The sequence below is a fragment of the Larimichthys crocea genome, chromosome III, assembly GCF_000972845.2.
Source record: "Larimichthys crocea isolate SSNF chromosome III, L_crocea_2.0, whole genome shotgun sequence".
NCBI classification, from domain to species: Eukaryota; Metazoa; Chordata; class Actinopteri; family Sciaenidae; genus Larimichthys; species Larimichthys crocea.
In genome coordinates, this window is record NC_040013.1 from 36,293,810 (window position 1) to 36,312,393 (window position 18,584).

The 18,584-nt window shown below is 40.3% G+C and overlaps 1 protein-coding gene across 1 annotated transcript; it reads left to right on the plus strand.

Moving 5' to 3' along the window:
* Window positions 1-3,523: 3,523 nt before the first annotated feature.
* adra2b (adrenoceptor alpha 2B) lies at window positions 3,524-9,206 on the plus strand. The gene is made up of 2 exons (XM_019264520.2): window positions 3,524-4,451; window positions 4,656-9,206. The coding sequence occupies exon 2, from the start codon at window positions 4,679-4,681 to the stop codon at window positions 6,260-6,262; it is 1,584 nt and encodes a 527-aa protein (XP_019120065.1). The 5' UTR covers window positions 3,524-4,451; window positions 4,656-4,678; the 3' UTR covers window positions 6,263-9,206.
* Window positions 9,207-18,584: the final 9,378 nt, after the last annotated feature.

An 18,584-nucleotide genomic window follows, 5' to 3' on the forward strand; every position in this document is an offset into this window, starting at 1 on the left:
AGCAGACTGTCTAATAACTGTGGCAGGCTTTTTTAAAATACAAAGATAACACAGAAAAGCCTTGTGTACACATTACACACACTTCCAATCCGTTTTCTAATACAATAAGGTCCATTAACACTTTTAAATGACTTTTTGTGTCATTTCACTTGATCATTTATTTATCTCCGGAAGCAGACTGTCCCACCTTCATTTCATTTGAATGTTTCTCTCATCTCGTTTGTTGTATTTATTTCCCTCTCAGTCAGTCAGGATCCTTAATGAAAACAGACTCACACTGTTTCCAGATTAAACTTGTGTCATGATCAATTATATTACATTAGGCTGTAGCAATACCCCTCTTTGGTGTGTATGTGCGTTTGTGTTTGCGTGTGTCCGTACTGTATGTATAAAAAGAAGAGCATGGGACATCACACTTCTGTTAGATTTGATTTACAGCATTTGCTATTCACAGGTGACGACTTTGTCACTTAAACAAGAAATCTCAGTCAGAGAAAACTGTTAATTGAAAATATGAACAATATGTGTGATGTTGTTAGCTGCTTATTTGCACATGTAAAAACGCACACATGCAGAAAATGACTGTATGACCATCTGGGAGAGCTCCCTGTAATTGTTTGCAGGTTACACATACACACACTCACACGCACACACTTGTATACCATACTTCTGAGTACAAGGTAAGATGAAAATATTTTCTGGTATGTATATTTTTACTCATTTTTACTCATCTTTGTTTTTTTGTTTTTTGTTTTTTTTTATATTGTGACAATTTAAATCCTTTTACCTGTTTAGCTCTCTAAAAACATTCAAATAATCACCTTAGAAGAGAAAATTACTATTTGGTTGACATGCTTGAAACTCTTAGTCAAATGCATGCTGTGACAATGGATTGCAACCAAACATTACTTCTCTTTAAGGGGCCACAAGCCGGGTGCCCAACCCTAACTTCAGACATCACAGCTGGATGCTTAACCCCAACCGATCAAATCAAATTTATAGAGGAATAAATTATTCATATCATCTGTATAATCATCTAAAAATAAGAATCATTTTGTTTTATTACCTAAGAATGAGCCTTTTATGTCTACAGACATAGCGGATCCCCTTTCACAGAGTCTGCCATCTTTCTACAGTAGCCCAAGAACGGGCTCTAGATAGGGTTTTTCCTGCTTTCTGTGTGTCTCACAGCCACCATAGTTTCTTCCTCACCTTAGGTTGCAGTAAATACACTGCTAGATGCCACTAAATCGTGCACACTGATCCTTTAATTCCATATGAAGTCCTAAATCAAGTCTTACCTTCTTGTCTTTGCTTGTCAGAATTTCCTCACTTTTTAAATTTCTATTACTTTCTTCACTCTCCGTTTCTAAGAGTCAAACTTGCCCTCACAAATGAACATGAGGAAACACACAGAAAACAACTCATAAAAGGTCTAATTTGGGGCATTCAAAGGGCAGATACTGAACTATAATTGATTTGGACCTGAATCATAACGCCCACAGACTCACAACACTGCATTATTCTGACCTTCAGTAATCTATCTAGTAAGTTCTCTTTTTTTCTTCTGAGTTTTGTGAAATCTTATTATACCAAGAGTCTTTTTCAAAGCACATAAAGTTTTCTCAAAGAGTCAGTGCCCAGGCCAGGTGCAAACTTTTCCAGACTGCATGCCAAGTAAGAATTACTGTGACCACCGTCCATGATCCGTGACAGCAGAATTTCCTCTAGGCATATGTTTTAAGTGTGTGTGTGTACACGTTTGTATACCACATGCTCTTACACAACATACAAGCACTTCAGAAGTGATGTACTGTGTGCTGTTTGCTTCTCAGTCTCCATAACCTTGGCATCAGTGACATACCCCTCTCCCCCAGAATGCATTTTCAGCGTGTTACTAAGCACTGTTCGCCCATGGAAACAGAGACACTTGATTGGAGTGCTCTCTCCTGCTAAAAGCTTTATTCTCTTTCCCTTTATATTTAGAACGTGTAGCATGGAGAGAAAAATGTACAACCATTATTGGCTGCTGGTTTCAGGTCATGCAATCACAGAGCAGGGCTTCCAATTGTGATTCCATGGGTGGCTAACTGGGCTTCTCTCTCATTAAAGCAGCAATGTGTGGGGGACGCACCACTAAAACAAGTAAACAGGACCTCCTACCCACACACCATTCATAAGATTGTTGGTGAATGTGTGTGTATTGTTTGTTTGTGTGAGTTTCTGCCACATCTTTTCAAACACCACAAGATAAACTCCGCTGCTGTTTAATTTATGGCTCAGTGAAGTATGACATCGGTTTCACTCAATAACTGAACAATCAGGTACTTGATCTTAGGTATATGCAACAAATCATGAGGGATGCCGTGGATGTCTGTGCTTCTTGGGGGAGGAAGCATTGCAGGGCGCATAATGCAGAGGGATTTAAATGGAAGTCAAGTGATGTTGTAAATGCATGAGCACAGAAAGCAAGTGCCTTATACCCCTGGCCTGCACCTTGCACAATGAGCAGAGGTGGAAGGTAATACTGTGCATATACCAAGTCAGATATGAGGAAGCATGAGGAGACTTTTTTACTGGACCATATTTCATAAGGAAATAACTCACTTTTACTGCAACATTTATGTGATGGTTGTAATTACCCGTTTCTGTGCAGAATAAGGTTTTATATTCAAAATCTGTAACCTCATATATGATTGATTGTTTGAGATTTAACTGCCCAGTGGAGTAGGGAGACCACCTACAGTCTAATGCATTGATAATTTAGCTGTTTCATGGGGACAGTTTCTCCAAATGAGTTCTTGCATTGTATTAGAATATCCCAAATGTGAGTATCTTTTTTATTGTTTTGCTAAATTAAAAAATAAAGATTAGACTTTTTTCTTACAACTGAGAATGACACCTTTATTCTGTCCTGTATTCAGGACATAGATGACACTCACAATATGACACTGGAACATGTACACAAACCATACCCCTGCCTCAAAAATGTAGGTGTATTTTGGGCTGTACAACCTCAAACGTACTTACCATAACCAAAATCAGAAAACAGGCATGTGACCAGCGTTAAAAGTGTGTCAGAGAAAGTGTCACAGTACTTGAGAAACTTACTCATGCCCCAGCTGAAAGCTTTTATTGCCCCTAAATGATCGGAGTTGTTGGATGTTCCATGGAAACTGGTGTAAAAAAAAAAACAAGAGAGATCAGAGAGATCAGATTGCAGGGAATGATGGCGGTGATGATGATAATGATAATGATGACTGAGTAGCTTTAGAAAGTCGCTGTAATGAAGATAATATTTCCTGTAAAGCAGAAGGGATCAGCTCTGCTCTCAGCTGGACACCTTCAGCGTCAATTGACCGAAGCAGTGCGACCAAACAAGTCATTACCAATATAACTGCGTTGGTTGAGGCGCTTGGGTATAGATTTAATGTGAGTGAGAGAGGGAGGGAGGGGGCTCCAGGCACAGAGAAAGTAAGGATTTCATTACGCCCACAGCTCCTCAGTGACATCACCGAGTCTAAAAAGGAACGCAAGAGAGCGATGGGAGGCACCCCACTTAATAGATTTCGTCGTAAGGTCCTATTCACAAGTGAAGATGCTGCTGCGCCTCTGTGAGGCAGCCTGCAATGCGCGCCAGCGGAGCGGCTGAATCATGATATCCCGGTGAACTTCTGAAGAGGCAGAAGCACCAAGGACCGAGAAACAACTAACGAGACTCACAGACTGAAGCTGCTTTGCGGGGAACATTTCACCAGTGAAGAAACAGCGCGGTTTGCAAATACTTAATGCGCACGGCTGGAAAGCTTGAGGTTAACTTTGAGTTTTCTTTTGTTTGACAGACTGGAAACGCTGTCATCAGTCCGATTTTGCGGGTAACACTAGTAGGCTATCTTTTTTATTAGTAAATCACTATAAATACTAACTTATTTTTACTGTTTCTAAATCATTCTGTGTTGGTTGTTTAGGTTAGACGGTCAGATATACGCGCGTCTCCAAACGAGGACGCACGGAGATCGTACAAGTGTCGAGACCATTTACTCTAATCCGATGTCTTATATTCAATGTCGCTTTGCTGTAGACGGTCCCAGATCTGATTATTTTAAATTAAATCTTCCCATCTTCAAGACAACAAATCCACTGAGGGGAATCATAAGCAAACTTTGTGCGCTGAAGAAGTTTTAGTTCTTCGGGCAGTATTAACTCTGCAAAGGTTGTTGCACAGCGTCACAAAATGTACTATTGTTTTTTTGGAAGGGATCTGGTCTGTAAAGAGACACGTCTTTTAAATTGAAAAGTACTGATCCGTGTCTTGACGCGTTGTCCAGGACTGCTTTTTTTTTTTTTTTGTTGTTGTTTTTTGCTTAAAATGGACTTGGAAGACCTGCCGTGGAGGATTCAAGGGAGGTAACATTTGGAAACAACACAGAGACAAAACGTGAACAGCTCAGGTAAATATTGAACCAATTCAAATGTATTATAACCACATATATTCTATAAAATATATACACGTTGTTTTAGGTATGATAATCTTTTGACGCACTTACTGAAGCCCGTAACAATATATATACATTACATATACATACATATAAATACAATATACATTTGATAAACCAACTGTATTCAGTGACCGAACATATTTTTAATCTATAAAGACTCCTGGAAAGCTAATCTCAGCATGGCCTCGGCTTTGGACAGCGGCTGCTCCATGGAGCTGAGCGGCTGGAACAGCAGTGTGAGCAGCGCTGGAGCCTCAGTCCCCTGCAACCAGAGCATCCTGAAGCTCGCCCCTTACTCCCCAGAAGCCACGGCGGCCTTCGCTACCGCCATAACTTTAATGGTGGTCTTCACCATCGTGGGGAACATCATGGTCATCATTGCTGTCCTGACCAGCCGGTCACTCCGAGGTCCCCAGAATCTGTTTTTAGTGTCACTAGCTGCTGCAGACATTTTAGTGGCCACACTCATCATCCCCTTTTCCCTGGCAAATGAACTGCTTGGCTACTGGTACTTTAAGTCTCTGTGGTGCGAGATCTACCTGGCGCTGGATGTGCTCTTCTGCACCTCCTCCATTGTGCACCTGTGCGCTATCTCGCTGGACCGCTACCTGTCAATTTCCAGGGTTACTTATGGGCGTCAGCGGACTCCCAAACGCATCAAAGCCGCTATTGTGGTGGTGTGGCTCATCTCTGCCATCATCTCCTTCCCTCCCCTGCTCTCACTGAACAAAAGCGAGGGAGGGGACCCAGCCAGTGAGAGAGGACCTCAGTGCCAGCTGAATGATGAGCGTTGGTACATTCTTTACTCCACCATCGGCTCCTTCTTTGCTCCATGCCTCATCATGATCCTGGTCTACATAAGAATCTACCAAATTGCTAAGCAGAGAACACGTTGCCCACCAGGAGAGCCCAGGAAGGATGGGGTTGGCTGTATTACACCAAGTCAGCCACCACGACATGTACAAGCCAATGGGAAAGATGATGAAGAAAGCACACCCCCTTCATCCAAACAAACCTCCAGTGCCAGACCCCCTACCCTTGCCATCACCCCTTCTCCTTCCCCAGGAGAGTCTCAAAACACTGAGAATCCCACCTCTAATAATCTCCTGCAACCTCCACCCTCTTCTCCAGCCTTGACCCCTGTCACAGCCTCCCTTGACACCTCTCCCCATGTTCCCTCAACTCCCTCCTCCGTGCCCCCGTCTGCCCCTGCCAACACTAAAGAGGGGGGGAAGAAGAGCAAACGGCAGGGAGGGAAAAAAGCTGACAACAACAATGGCGACAGCTCAAGCACAGAAAGCGATATGGAGCACAGCCACGGAGGTGGCCGAGGCAGCACCAGCATGCCTGGGTCACCTGCCGGAGGGGGGGTCCACTCACCTGCCTCAGTGAAGCGCTACCGGGACATGATCGCCACTTCAAAGGGGGCCCGGCTGGTGCCAGGGAGGAAGTCAAAAACAGACAACAACCCTGGAGCAGCGAGGCGTAAAGCAATGGTCAACAGAGAGAAACGTTTTACCTTTGTACTGGCAGTGGTGATCGGTGTCTTTGTGGTGTGCTGGTTCCCGTTCTTCTTCTCCTACTCTCTACAGGCAGTGTGCCCAGAGACATGTGCCATCCCTGATCCCCTCTTTAAGTTTTTCTTCTGGATCGGTTACTGCAACTCCTCACTGAACCCAGTCATATACACCATCTTCAACAAAGACTTCAGGAAGGCTTTCAAAAAGATATTGTGCAGAAACACCAAGGGTACTTTCTTTTAGCATACAAATCCAATGTATAGGACATGGACTCAACAAATTGCCACATCTGAGGCATAGAAAAAAAATAACAATTTCCATTTTTGAGAACAATCAAAGGGCTGTTTTAAAAAGATGTTGAACTGTGGAAATTCCAGCATAAAAATCATAACTGAGAGCCACTCTTTTACAGCTGCAGTGTGCAGAAACTTGGACTGTGAAATCCCAGTTTGCAGCTGAAACACACAGAAATCTTTACAGTGTGAGGGTTGAAATTAGGACATGGAATAGATGCAGTGCTAGACAGTAAACGGCTTGGGACTTCTGTATTGCTGATAAGAATTTGAATGCAAAGTTTTATCGTCAGATCACATTGAATAATGGATAATGCTGAGGCAGAGAGTGGTGCAGAATCATGTACACACAAAACAGAAAGTCTTGCAGAAAGCAGGGAAACAGTTGAGGAGCAAGTTCTGAATAAGAAGAGAGGGTGTCTATAAGATTTTATAGTTATTAAGGACTCCAGGACTATTGGGGAAATCAAACAGGTAAAAAGAAGAAAAAGTGGCCTTTAGAATCCTGTGAGCCTAGGGCCCTTTATTCATCAGTACAGAGCACAAGGAGCACACAAGGTTAGTGGTGATTTCTTACGTCTGCAGTCTTAATTTGCCCAGCTGCAGGGCAAACATGTGTTCCTCGATTTTTATCTAAAAGCGCCAACAACAAGAGGTTTCTGACAATCTCAAATGTGATAGCACAAGGGTTCCCTTTCAAACTGAACTATGTGGAATGCCTTCATGTCAGACACCTTGCTCTTGGCTCGCTATGGGTCATAATGGACACTCAGGTTGTTTGTAATGACACTCCTGGCTTTCACCTTTCATGAAATACAGAATAAGATGACGTGTGGTGTGGAGTTTGGACTTAAAAGAAAGATGTAAAAGAAAGAAAGACCTTTTATTAGCTTGCTGTATCCCGCTTTTTAACTTCTCCTGAACTATTACATCGATGGACTGCACTGAGCAACCACTCTAATGATCTCCCTATTGGACATTTAAGTAAGAAAACTGCTCTTAGCTTCTGGATAATGCTTCAGCTGTTATTCAGTGTCTAATGGAGGGTGCATCTACTGAAAAACTAGATTCTTATCTATCTAACATGTGAACATTATTTTCCAGGAACCCTGCTTCACGGCGAGCAGCAGCATTTAGCAGGTAGACATTTACAGTGACTGTAAAAGACACATGTACAATGCAATTATGGATGTGTGATGTTACCCCCCAATTACGCCTACATGGGTTATTCTGACAACCATTTGGCTGAGTCACTCTTTACCAACGCCTCTGGCACATCATCGTCTGCAGTGGACTTCTACATGGCACATCTGATTTGTCGCTAAGAGGCGAGAGGATGAATGGTACATTTATTTTTCTCACCAAGACACTGAGGCTCTGTCAGTTCTCTTGACAAAAAAAAGAAAAAAAAAAAAAGAAAGAAAGGAAGAAAGAAAAAGAAAATGTGTCTGTTACTGTGAAAAGCACACAGGTTTATTCACTCCATGGGACAAGGGCTGTCAGCAGTAACACTTCAATTTACTAATTGTCTAATTCTGCTGACCTGTGTGAGTGAGTGTGTGTATGTGCGCATTGACTTACTTTTTTTTTCTGTAGAGAGTGTCAGTGCCTCCATGTCCTCCGGCTGCTATGTACTACAGATAATATCTGTAATATTGACAAGAAGAGACCAGATTTCCTGGTGCAGGCATCACTTTGCTCTCAGTCATGTGACTGTTTCTACTTGATGGAAAGAAATATATCACAATGTTGAGAAAGTCTTATCGACCTGAAAGTCAGTGATATTGAGTACATGGCTTTTTAGTGATCACCCTCAAGGGACCAAAGAGCCTTATAAGGACACCTGCCTGACTCAGCGATATCTGGCTCTGCGTTGCTTTAATGAAGTATTACGACTGAAGATTAAAAACACTGTATTATTTATTTCACTCTATTTTGTGTTTTCTGTATGTTACTTATTTATTGTTAAGTTACTGTCTTTTTATTCTGAAAGTTAAGCAATGTGTAAGTGATCACAGAGAGAGAACACTGTACAGATTTTTAATATTTTGAATAAGAGCAAGATTGATTCAAGCTATCAAGCTCTTACTATGTGAGATTGAGCTATATTTGAGCATGGGGGATGTATTTGTGTTGAAGGAAGATGTGTGTTATGCAGAATCTACAATACATTTGTCATGATTTTTTCATCTAGTTATAGTACGGTAAAACGTTCATTCAGATATAAAAGCACATGTACAATTTATCAAACATACTGCAGCAGAAAAAAAATCTCTCTTCACGGCTGTCAAACCGTTTCTGAAAAAGTAATCGAACATGAAAATGTCAGAGGCATCCGGAGCCGGTTTCAGTTGATCAGTAGATGAATTGCAGGCTTTGTGCAGTACATTAAGGCTACAATCCATGCCGCACACAGCTGCTTCGAGATAACAAAATAAAAACAAAATGGTTGGGAGTAGGAGCTCTGTGTACTTGTACAACTGCTTCCTGTCCTCATCTGAAATCTGAAATGGTTATTTTTTTCTCCAGAAATAAAAACTGCTATAGCAACATAATTATAACAAAAATAGCCACACAGGTCATGGATTCATGGGTTCAATAAATATGAGTTGCGTCCCACCCCCCTCCCAACCCCAAACCATGGCTTTATGTGGTGAGACTGCTGCTTTGTTTATTTAAAAAAAAAAAGAAGAAGAAGTTTGAATTATGGCTTAAAGGTGACAGATGCAGTAATTTGCTTTTTGATCACCTTCTTTTTCCCTACAGCTGCCTGTATTGTCTCTTCTCTTGCTGTGTTTGGACCAAACCGCATGGTCTGAGCTTTACAATCTTCTATCCTCCCATCTGTCGTCATCCCCTTCCAGTTTCGGAAAATAAAGCTACTTGAAAAAGCATGAGTCATTTTGTTTATTTCATGGATTTTCACATGATACAACATTAAGGATGAGGGGAAAGGGAAAAAAAATTGTTTATTTCCTGGAGAACTGCCAGAAAGATGTTTCACAATTATGATAATTTTAACAGAATGATGTTTTTTTTTTCTAGCATACGTGTTGAACCAAAGTGCAATCTAAAGCAATTTCCAGCCATTTTTAAATGGCCCTGAATGGCAACACAACTTCAGGAAATAGTCTATAACATTGTGCACTGAGGGCAGTTCAAAATGTCATTGGCATATCTCCTATCACAGCAGGACATAAGAAGTAGGCTGCAGCAGAAGCAGCAAAATGTTGCATACTGCCAACAAACACAGAGGATGTCTTTAAGGAATTAAAGCACGTTGCCAAATATCGCATATGCAGACACGCACACACACATGAATGTGTTATCCTGCACCGAACGTCACATACTGTATTCAAGTCATGAAACATATGTAGTCCACACACACATGTAGCCACACACAACACTTTTTGTGACAGCTTGTTATATTTGAGGTCAGTGGCCCCTCGGAGAATTGTAATTGATTTATGCTGATGGGTACAGTTTGGGGATTTCTCAGCAGAGCTTCAAGCCTCTCTGTCCTCTGTTTTTTCTCACGCACACATTTCCACTCATAGAAGATACACCGCTGAAGATGTGCCACGCGGTTACGTCCTCGCAGTTTAATTTCCATATTCATGGATAGATTTGAGGTGCGCAAGGAGGTGAACAGATAACTTATCATAGCCAAGTGCAGGGAGCCGAGAGTGTATGTTTACAGTCTTGTATATTCATACAGACACGGCGTCCCTTAGCTCCTTTTTCTCTAGCCTCAGCTGGAATACAAAGTAGGTGGTAGTGGACTCTACAGAGAGAGGATGGAGAGTGACCAACTAACATGAAACACAACACATTCATTAGCTTTTTATTCACACAGTAGCCTGTAAAAAAAAGGTCAAGGAGCTGTGTATCCAGAAACACACACACACATAGGCAGACACACATTAACTTTCATTTTCAAATTTATGATCGATGTAGCATTCCACCCTATGAATATGTATGTGTTTGCAGGGCGTTCCAGCACTGTGCATTTTCCATTTCCAATCTCCTGCACATTATAACGCCAGATAGATTTCTTCACTCTGTAATTTGGCTGTTGAAAACACCCAAGAGGCAGGATGAAAAATGAGAGACAGAACACACACAGGCTCTCTCTCCTCGTTGAAGGTGGAGGCATTGAAATGCTCCCCTGCTTTGTGAAATCTGTGATAAAAAAAATGTCATTTTTAGGGGGCACAGGCAATTATGATTATGATCACTTTAGGAGTCTGTGGCTGTTAACGGAGTGGTACTCAATGCTCGATGATGTGTGTGTTCTTGCACTTCTATCTTTGGGAGGACCAAACAAAACTTTACCTTTACCTTGACAATGAGAACATTTTCAGAAAATGAAGACATTTTCTTCAAAGACTTGGTTAAAGAATTACAATCTGGGTTAGACATGTAGGTGTTGATTGTTTATTTGGGTCTCCATTAGCTGTTACCTTGGCAACAAGTGCTTTTACAAGTTTACACATAGACTAATACAAAATGGACCTTCCTGCAACATTTTAGCAAATGAATTCTCATTGCTGCCTCCATTGATATTTTTATCTATTTATTTTTATGATCATTACATTATTTATTACCAATCCACATATAGCATTTGAGTGTGTAGCCTTTTATTGTTTAATTATTGCGATTAACAGTATCTCAGTCTCTTCTTCTATTTATTGTGTCTGTGTCTGTGTGTGTGTGTGTGTGTGTGTTGTGTGTGTGTGCGTGCATTTGACAGTGAACTCCTCTCAGTTTTAACTGATAAAGTATGTCAATGACATGTGCATTGCATTCCCTGTCCTCCTGCAGTAGCCCAACATAATCCGATAAAAACTCACTTGAGCAAATCGTGCAATTCAATTGCAATTTGATTGTTACAATATTACTATTGCCCCAAACATCATGAATTTACATCAAACATCTAAATTGATCTGAACACCCATACTGCCGAGATATATTGCCTCAATCAATTATGGCAGATTATTTTTACTGAGATGGAATGGATTTTTTTTGGCGAGGTTTAGGGGTTAGATAAAGCATTATGTGAGTCCTCACAAGTACAGACGTATGCGGTTGTGTGGGTGTGTGATTTTGAATAAACCAGATTCAACAATGCAATAAAAGTTCACTAATTGACACACAAAAGATGTGTCAAAATAAAAGCCTTGCAGTTTTCCAGCTGGGAAGGAAAAATGTTTTTATGTCGCCTCCTCATTGAATTAGGAATGAGCCTCATTTCTGCTTTCCCTGTGGACACAATTACTTTCATGTTTTTCATGGATATAAACCCTGACGCATTATTGTGCCTTCTGGTGTTGGTAAAGAAAATAATCGAGAGGCAGGATTGTCACATCATTATCACAGGCAGCATCAGGCTCTTTGTAATAACTGTATTGGCGTTATACGTCTTAGAAAAATTAAAACCTAGCCAGAACTCTGACCAGAATCCAAATCAGAACTGAGTCATCTGATTGAAGTGCAGTTGCAGGCTATGAAAGGACATAAAATCTGCAGCTGATGTGTTGGCGGATCGACATACAGTAAAGAGATGACTTGTGCAGTTGTGTGACACTACCAAGCAAGGTTGCCAGATATGAAGAGGAAAGAAAGACGGCTGTGTCTTTATTTAGCTGGGCCATCATGGAAAGGTCACGAAGTACGTTTCTACACACAGACATGCACGTCTATACCCTCACACATGTGCACATATGCAAGGCAAACACAAACACACACAAGTCAGAGTACACAAAGAGAAACAAACTCAAGCCTAAAATAGAGGAACGGATGACTAATAATAAACTGCACAGATACACACTTATGAATGTCAACAAACACACACATGTGCCACACACACACACACACACACACACACACACACACACACACACCATTGGAGCAACAAAACAAATACACTAAAGATGATTTCCCTGAACTTTATTGGTTTCCTGACATAGCCGGTCATTTTTATCACAATCATTACTGATACGTTACTGTATAATTCAGGTATTGATCCACAGTAATCAGTACAACATCAATCTTGTGCCAAACTTTATTAAAATATTATTGTAGTGGACTGTGTATGTCCAGAAAGCATTATGAGAATGCAACAGGAAGGACGTTTGTTGACATACATACAGTGTGTGTGTGTGTGTTTGTGTGTGTGTGTGTGTGTGTGTGTGTGTGTGTGTGTGTGTGTGTGTGTGTGTGTGTGTGTGTGTGTGACTTTTGGCACAGGAAGAGGAACAGGATGTGCTGTTTAGACATGGAAGTGTCATGTCCTTTATAAGTTATACAGTATTACAGTAGGGTAAGTAATTGACAAAACCTTGCGTATAGTTTCCATTACAAGTGTATCTTCTGTAAATAAACACATGACATATTTGAGTTAATGTAGTGGGCTGTTTAAGGCTCCCACATCTTTGACACCACATACTTCACTATATTATATATATATTATCTATATATATATATATATATATATATATATAATTATATATATATATATCTATATATATATAGTATATATATATATATAATAAATCAAAAAGCAATTAATTAGACATCAGATAGATATAGTTTAGTCATGGTTCTTCTGCTCGACTTTACAAAAATATTTGGAAGACCATTTAATATCTTCAAATCAAAAAAAAGTTTTCATACATTATGTCATCCAGGAAAAGTTCAACATTTTGAAGAATACACTTTTAACTTCCTACCAAGACTTCGATAAGAAAATCCACAGTAACACTTTATGGTATATAAGCTACAGATTGCAGCCAGTTAGCTTAACTTAGTATAAATACTGTAAATAGAGGAAACAATTGTCGAATTCATATTAAATCAATACAAAAAACAGTGACATGCTGTCATTTTACAAGGGGTTATGTGTTCTTTTATCTGGACATAGCATGGGATTAAACAATTATGTTAATGTTAAAACAATTATGGTATTTTTTTTGTCATATTTAGCGATTTAGCAAACAGACATTAGAGAACTGATCATCTAAATCTCAGCAAGACAGCAAATAAGAATGTTCCATTAATTGATTATTAATTATTTCCTTCCTCTAACAGATCATGTATGCCAATAACAATGGTGTGAATTGTTTGCACTTTTGCAGTAGCCCAACATAACCCCAAACATAAGGCCTGATTGTGTGTTTCACTTTACATGATTACATAAGATGAAATGTAACCAAAGCACCATTTAAATGAGGCTGCTGACCTTAGTTTTCTGGCATCATCCTACCGCTTCTCCTCTCTGCTTTTGAGCCCTAACAGTGACTGATTTCAGTGGTTGGTCTCTCATCATTAGTGTGGACGAAGAGCTCCATGTGACAAACAGGAGGAGAGCATCCAGCATAGCAAAGAGAAAGAGGCATTTATTTCTTACCAGAGTCTCAACACTTAATCTTTGTTTAGGTTTTTGTATCAAGAATCTCTCTCGAGGTTTCAAAGCTTTTCACAGTTTATTTTTTATTTTTTATATCAATATGTTTTTTGGTGCACTTTGAAAAACAAGAATGAGGCCAGCAGACAAATATAGAACATACACTGGACTATAGACAATAGGTTTTCTTTTTCTACATTTTTGATGAAAAGGTCTTAGATGTCATCTTCTGTACTCATAAAACACTCAGTACACATACATTCATCTATCTTTGTGTGGGTACTTTTATACACACAGCACTGAATATTCTGTTACTATATTTTGAATTAGTCTACATTGCCTGAAATTGGTTGTGACAAAGAGGAAAGAAAGTGGTCCATGGGTCCATTCTGTAGGCATTTACAGTAGCATTCTGTATTTCTGATATTTGTCACTCTAGCATTGAGGTCCAACTAACAGTGAGGAAACCCTTGTTTGCCATCTATCAAATGCTGGCAGATTTCTGAGATGAGTCATATGAGATGTTTAAGATGAATGTTTCCTGTAAGCCTCCCTGTGCCAAGTAGATAAACCAGATTCCAGAAAAGGGTAAAACTTCTTCCTGAATGTTGAAGTGCACATACAGTGTTCCCATGCCAGTCATTTGGTAATGTTGAATGTCAAATGTCAAAGCCATTTTACAAGATGTTAATGTTATTTTTCCCAAAACATGCTGCAGAGTAGAGTCATAAGCACTCCCCCTTGTTATCAGCCTAAAAACAGGATTTGTGTAGTTTAGAGTGGATTTGATTGCCATAAATGCACATTTTTAAGCATGAAACTGGTAACCCTGCATGCAACATCACCCAAGGGACAATTAATGATATTCAGGATCTAATCCTCCCCTTCAGGCTCTAAATGACATTTGTAAACTACCAGACACATGCTTGCCTCTAAATCTAGCAGTTACTGCTTCTTTTATGGGAGCAGGGCAAGGCCATCAACACCACCAGACAATTTGTACTCCATTAATTATGCTATTATTAGCTGAATGAATCCCAAACAACCTCTTCCTTAATGGTTGTTACCTTGATAGAATTAAGCTTAGAATTAAGGGTACTGAGGTCTTTCACACTGCAAACCTGCAAAAAACAAGTAAAGTATAGTTAAATACTCACTCAGACATAACATTACATAAATGTTTTTTGCTTTTTTATATACTTATGCATTTGGATATACATTTTAAGGGCTACTCAGATAGATTTACCTCTGTGCGTAAGTGAAATGGAACAATTTAGTTAAGTCACAAACTTTTTCTAGTTACACTTACCTGCCACCTGAGGACACTAATGCCAGACTGCATAGCAGAACAGCATACAGATATAAATACACAGCTTGGCACCCAAGTCCCACACATAGAAAAGCATCAGTGTGGGTTGCATGCACTCATGTTTTGATGGTATGGTCCACTTGAAGACATTTCACACGCTTATTCCGGCATAATACAGGGTTGGGGCACAGTGCAGGGTTTAAGTCCATGAATGTTGAAGGGAGATCTCTTGTGTGTCATTGAGTGCCAAATGACAGAAGCAACTAAGAGTGTGATCACAGACAAGAGTGGAGCCAAGAGAGCAGAGAATAATTTGATAGGGATGGGTGTTACTGATTGACAGCAGGGAAATTCTCTAGATTGCATATCAAGCACCGATGCTACTGAGTGATGGACTGAACAAAAATGAAACCTGACACAGGCTAACAGAAATTGGCATCAGTTGGTGCTTTTGGCAGATGGAATATCCTAATCTCTATCTACCTGTGTTTCTCACGCACCTGTATGAACACATACAGAGCACAGTCATGTTGATAACTGTACTTTTCTTTAGCTGCAAAAGTAAGAATGTTCTCATCCAGCAGCAGCAGACTGACAGTCTAGTGAGCCTACTGATGCATACTGAGTCTGAAATCAGCTGAGCCTTGGTGAATACAAAGCATGCAATTGAAGAGTCATCCTCTAACGTCTGACGTAGCTGGAGACAAATCTTACACGTTAATGCCGTCACCAGATATAATCACACTGGTGCATTGCGGGAATAATCTCCTGAGTCTGGTAACTAGTTGTTGATATGAAGTAATTTTGTGCACAAGTAAGTCTTGTAACGATGACGGTGGCATGTTTGTGCCAAAGTACATTTTGTCTCAAGTAATTATCACAGTGATATATCCTGATACATCTTGTATCAGTCAAGCTTTTGTGTTTGTTTACATGTGGGCTCTCTGTAGGATTCGTATGTGGGTGGGGGCCTAATTATCTCAATATTCTGCCTGACCGAAAGCACACTAAATACTTTACTGACGTCATGCATAGGGTGCAAATGAACACCCACATGTGAGAAATACCAATTAATGATATCCAAAGCATATATGGTGAGTCAGAGTCGGTTGGTTGGTATGTTTGCAATACGGAGATATCTGAGAGACACAACACTTGGCTTCAAAAATTGTGAAGTTTCTTCGCCTACAATCAATATGTTATTATGAAATACATCATAACCCATGGAATTATTGACCTTCTGTTTTTGTAAATCATCACTTCCAGTAGGAATAGGCAGTCGTGTGTGATGGAGGGCTGAGAGTATGCTGCAGATTCTCACCACTCCTCTCTCCCCTTAAAGTAAGGACAAGAGAAAAGAGCCGGATACGTGTGTTTGCTCCATAATCAAACGAGCATTCTGCTGTTGATGCAGTGGCCCTGTCATAAATGATGTAGTCCAAGGCTACATAACATACTGCAGCCAATCAAAACTTCAGGCGTGCACGGAAATAAATGTCATGTCCATATTTCATTCAAAATGCCAGCTTGTTATACTGTATTTACTTGATCATTAACATGGGATGGAAACATGGAATAGGTCTGCGCACTCAACACTTCTTCATGCACAAACTCTTTTCCTTGGTTTTCACAGTGAATTGCTTCAAAGCTGCAAAAATAAATATGTTATGTTAACAACAGATCTCATTGTTATGTTTCTGTGAACGTAATCCCTGATAATCTCACTTTAGAGATTATCACCTTAATCTGCAGTTTAACTCAGCTCTATAGAACTTTCTGCCTCTTTCAGCTCATTGTTTTGGTGTAACATGGAGGCTGTTTGCCTTCTCTCTTCCTAGTGTCCTTTCCCTTCCTCTTGTGTTTCTATTTGTGTTGTCTGTGAGTGTGTGTGTGTCACTTATTACTCCATCACCTGCCTGAGTGCACCTCACCACCTGTTCCCTATTTATAATCAACTGCTGCAATATAAAAGACTTCCACCCAGATGCAGCCAGGTTGTTCTGTCACCATAGTGGTAACAAGCACTATGGCCAGCTCTGCTCAGAAAGACACCGTCAGCCATCCTCCTACTTCGGCAGCTCTGTTTGGTTCACTACTGCACACTCCAGCCAGCCCTACACAAACCTGGACCCAACCATTTCTGTATCACCTTCCCACCTGTTCGCAAGAAACTTCTTAAACTGAGCAGGCAGTTTTGTTTGAATTTTGACTCTAATCATTCAGCCTAACATTTGTTTTTCAAATCCACAGATTGTTCTCATCAGCCTTGTTTTTAGCAGCAGCCGGCTCTGAACCATTTACTTGCCCACCGCCAATTAGCAGGCAGTCAAAGTAAGCAACTAGTGAGCGTTTAAGCACGAGGGGGCAAGATATTTATTTCAGAGCTTGGCTGAGATCAAAACAGAGCTAAAAGGAGAATAAATATTGGGCTTGCGTCAGTCAAGTAGCTGGAGACACAACTTCAAATGAATGCTAATGCTGGTCTGCATCTGTTGAGATGAGTAAATAGGCAAATTCTGGCTAGCACATAACTACTTTAAAGGAAAACAATACGTCAGTGTTAGATTTTCAGCTTGTTTCAGTTCCCACAAGGGGTGATAAAATCGATTCATGCAGCTTTAAAACAGGAGAGAAACAAGTAACTCAAAACAGGAAAAAGAAAACCCATCAAACATATTATGCCCGGATAATTACATTTTATCAGTGTCTTGTTAATTATGTTTTGTCAATGGCATCATATGTTGTGTCTAGTCCCAGTGAAACCACCTGCTTTGAAACTGAGAAAGCTCCCTGTGGAGGAAACACCTGTGCCTCATCCAAAGGAAACTTCAGGAGCAACATTGGTTTTCATGCCACAAAGGAAATGAGGAATGATTTTTGTACCTCACCCCAGGTGATTTACCTGATTAACATACTGTTGCCAACTAATCAGTAATATTTCTCTGTTTGAATAACTTATTGGTCAGCACCAGCAATGGAGAAAATCCTCTTAGAAACAAGTATCTTCTCAATAAATGGGGCAAAGAGATATTTGAGATGCACCGAATGCCTGATGTTGTGTGCACAATCAAGTGTGTGCAGCTCTTCACTTCCCCATCTGTTTAGACTGGCACGGTAGTACACACCAACACTCCAGAGAGGATGCATACTCACAGAGAATCTTCACCCTTCGGTCAAGTTAGATTTGTTCTACTACAAGCTAAATATTGCATACTTTGATTTTGCGTTCTCTTGGCTCAACAGCCTCTGCAACCTCTGCTGAGTTAACTGTCTGTGATTTTCTTATCTGTCTGACCCTATTCTCCTTTTAGCTACTCCTTAAGACATGCTGCAGTTTATCTGCCTTGACTTGACCACCTGCCCTGTTTGAAGCAGGTGGGTATGTTACTAGTGGAACTCATGCAAACCAGTGGTCTATCTCCAAACACTTCACAGCTGGCTTCAGTCAGACTCTTTTGGAGTTAAAAGTCAAGCGGGGAGCTGCGAGACTCCACCAAGAACAATTTCAATCAAATCACTGCATATGACAGGAAACAGATTTGTAGCTGAATGAATTCA

Excerpts from the sequence above, each read along its gene's own strand:
- adra2b (XM_019264520.2), top strand. The coding sequence starts at position 4,679 with ATGGCCTCGGCTTTGGACAGCGGCTGCTCCATGGAGCTGAGCGGCTGG.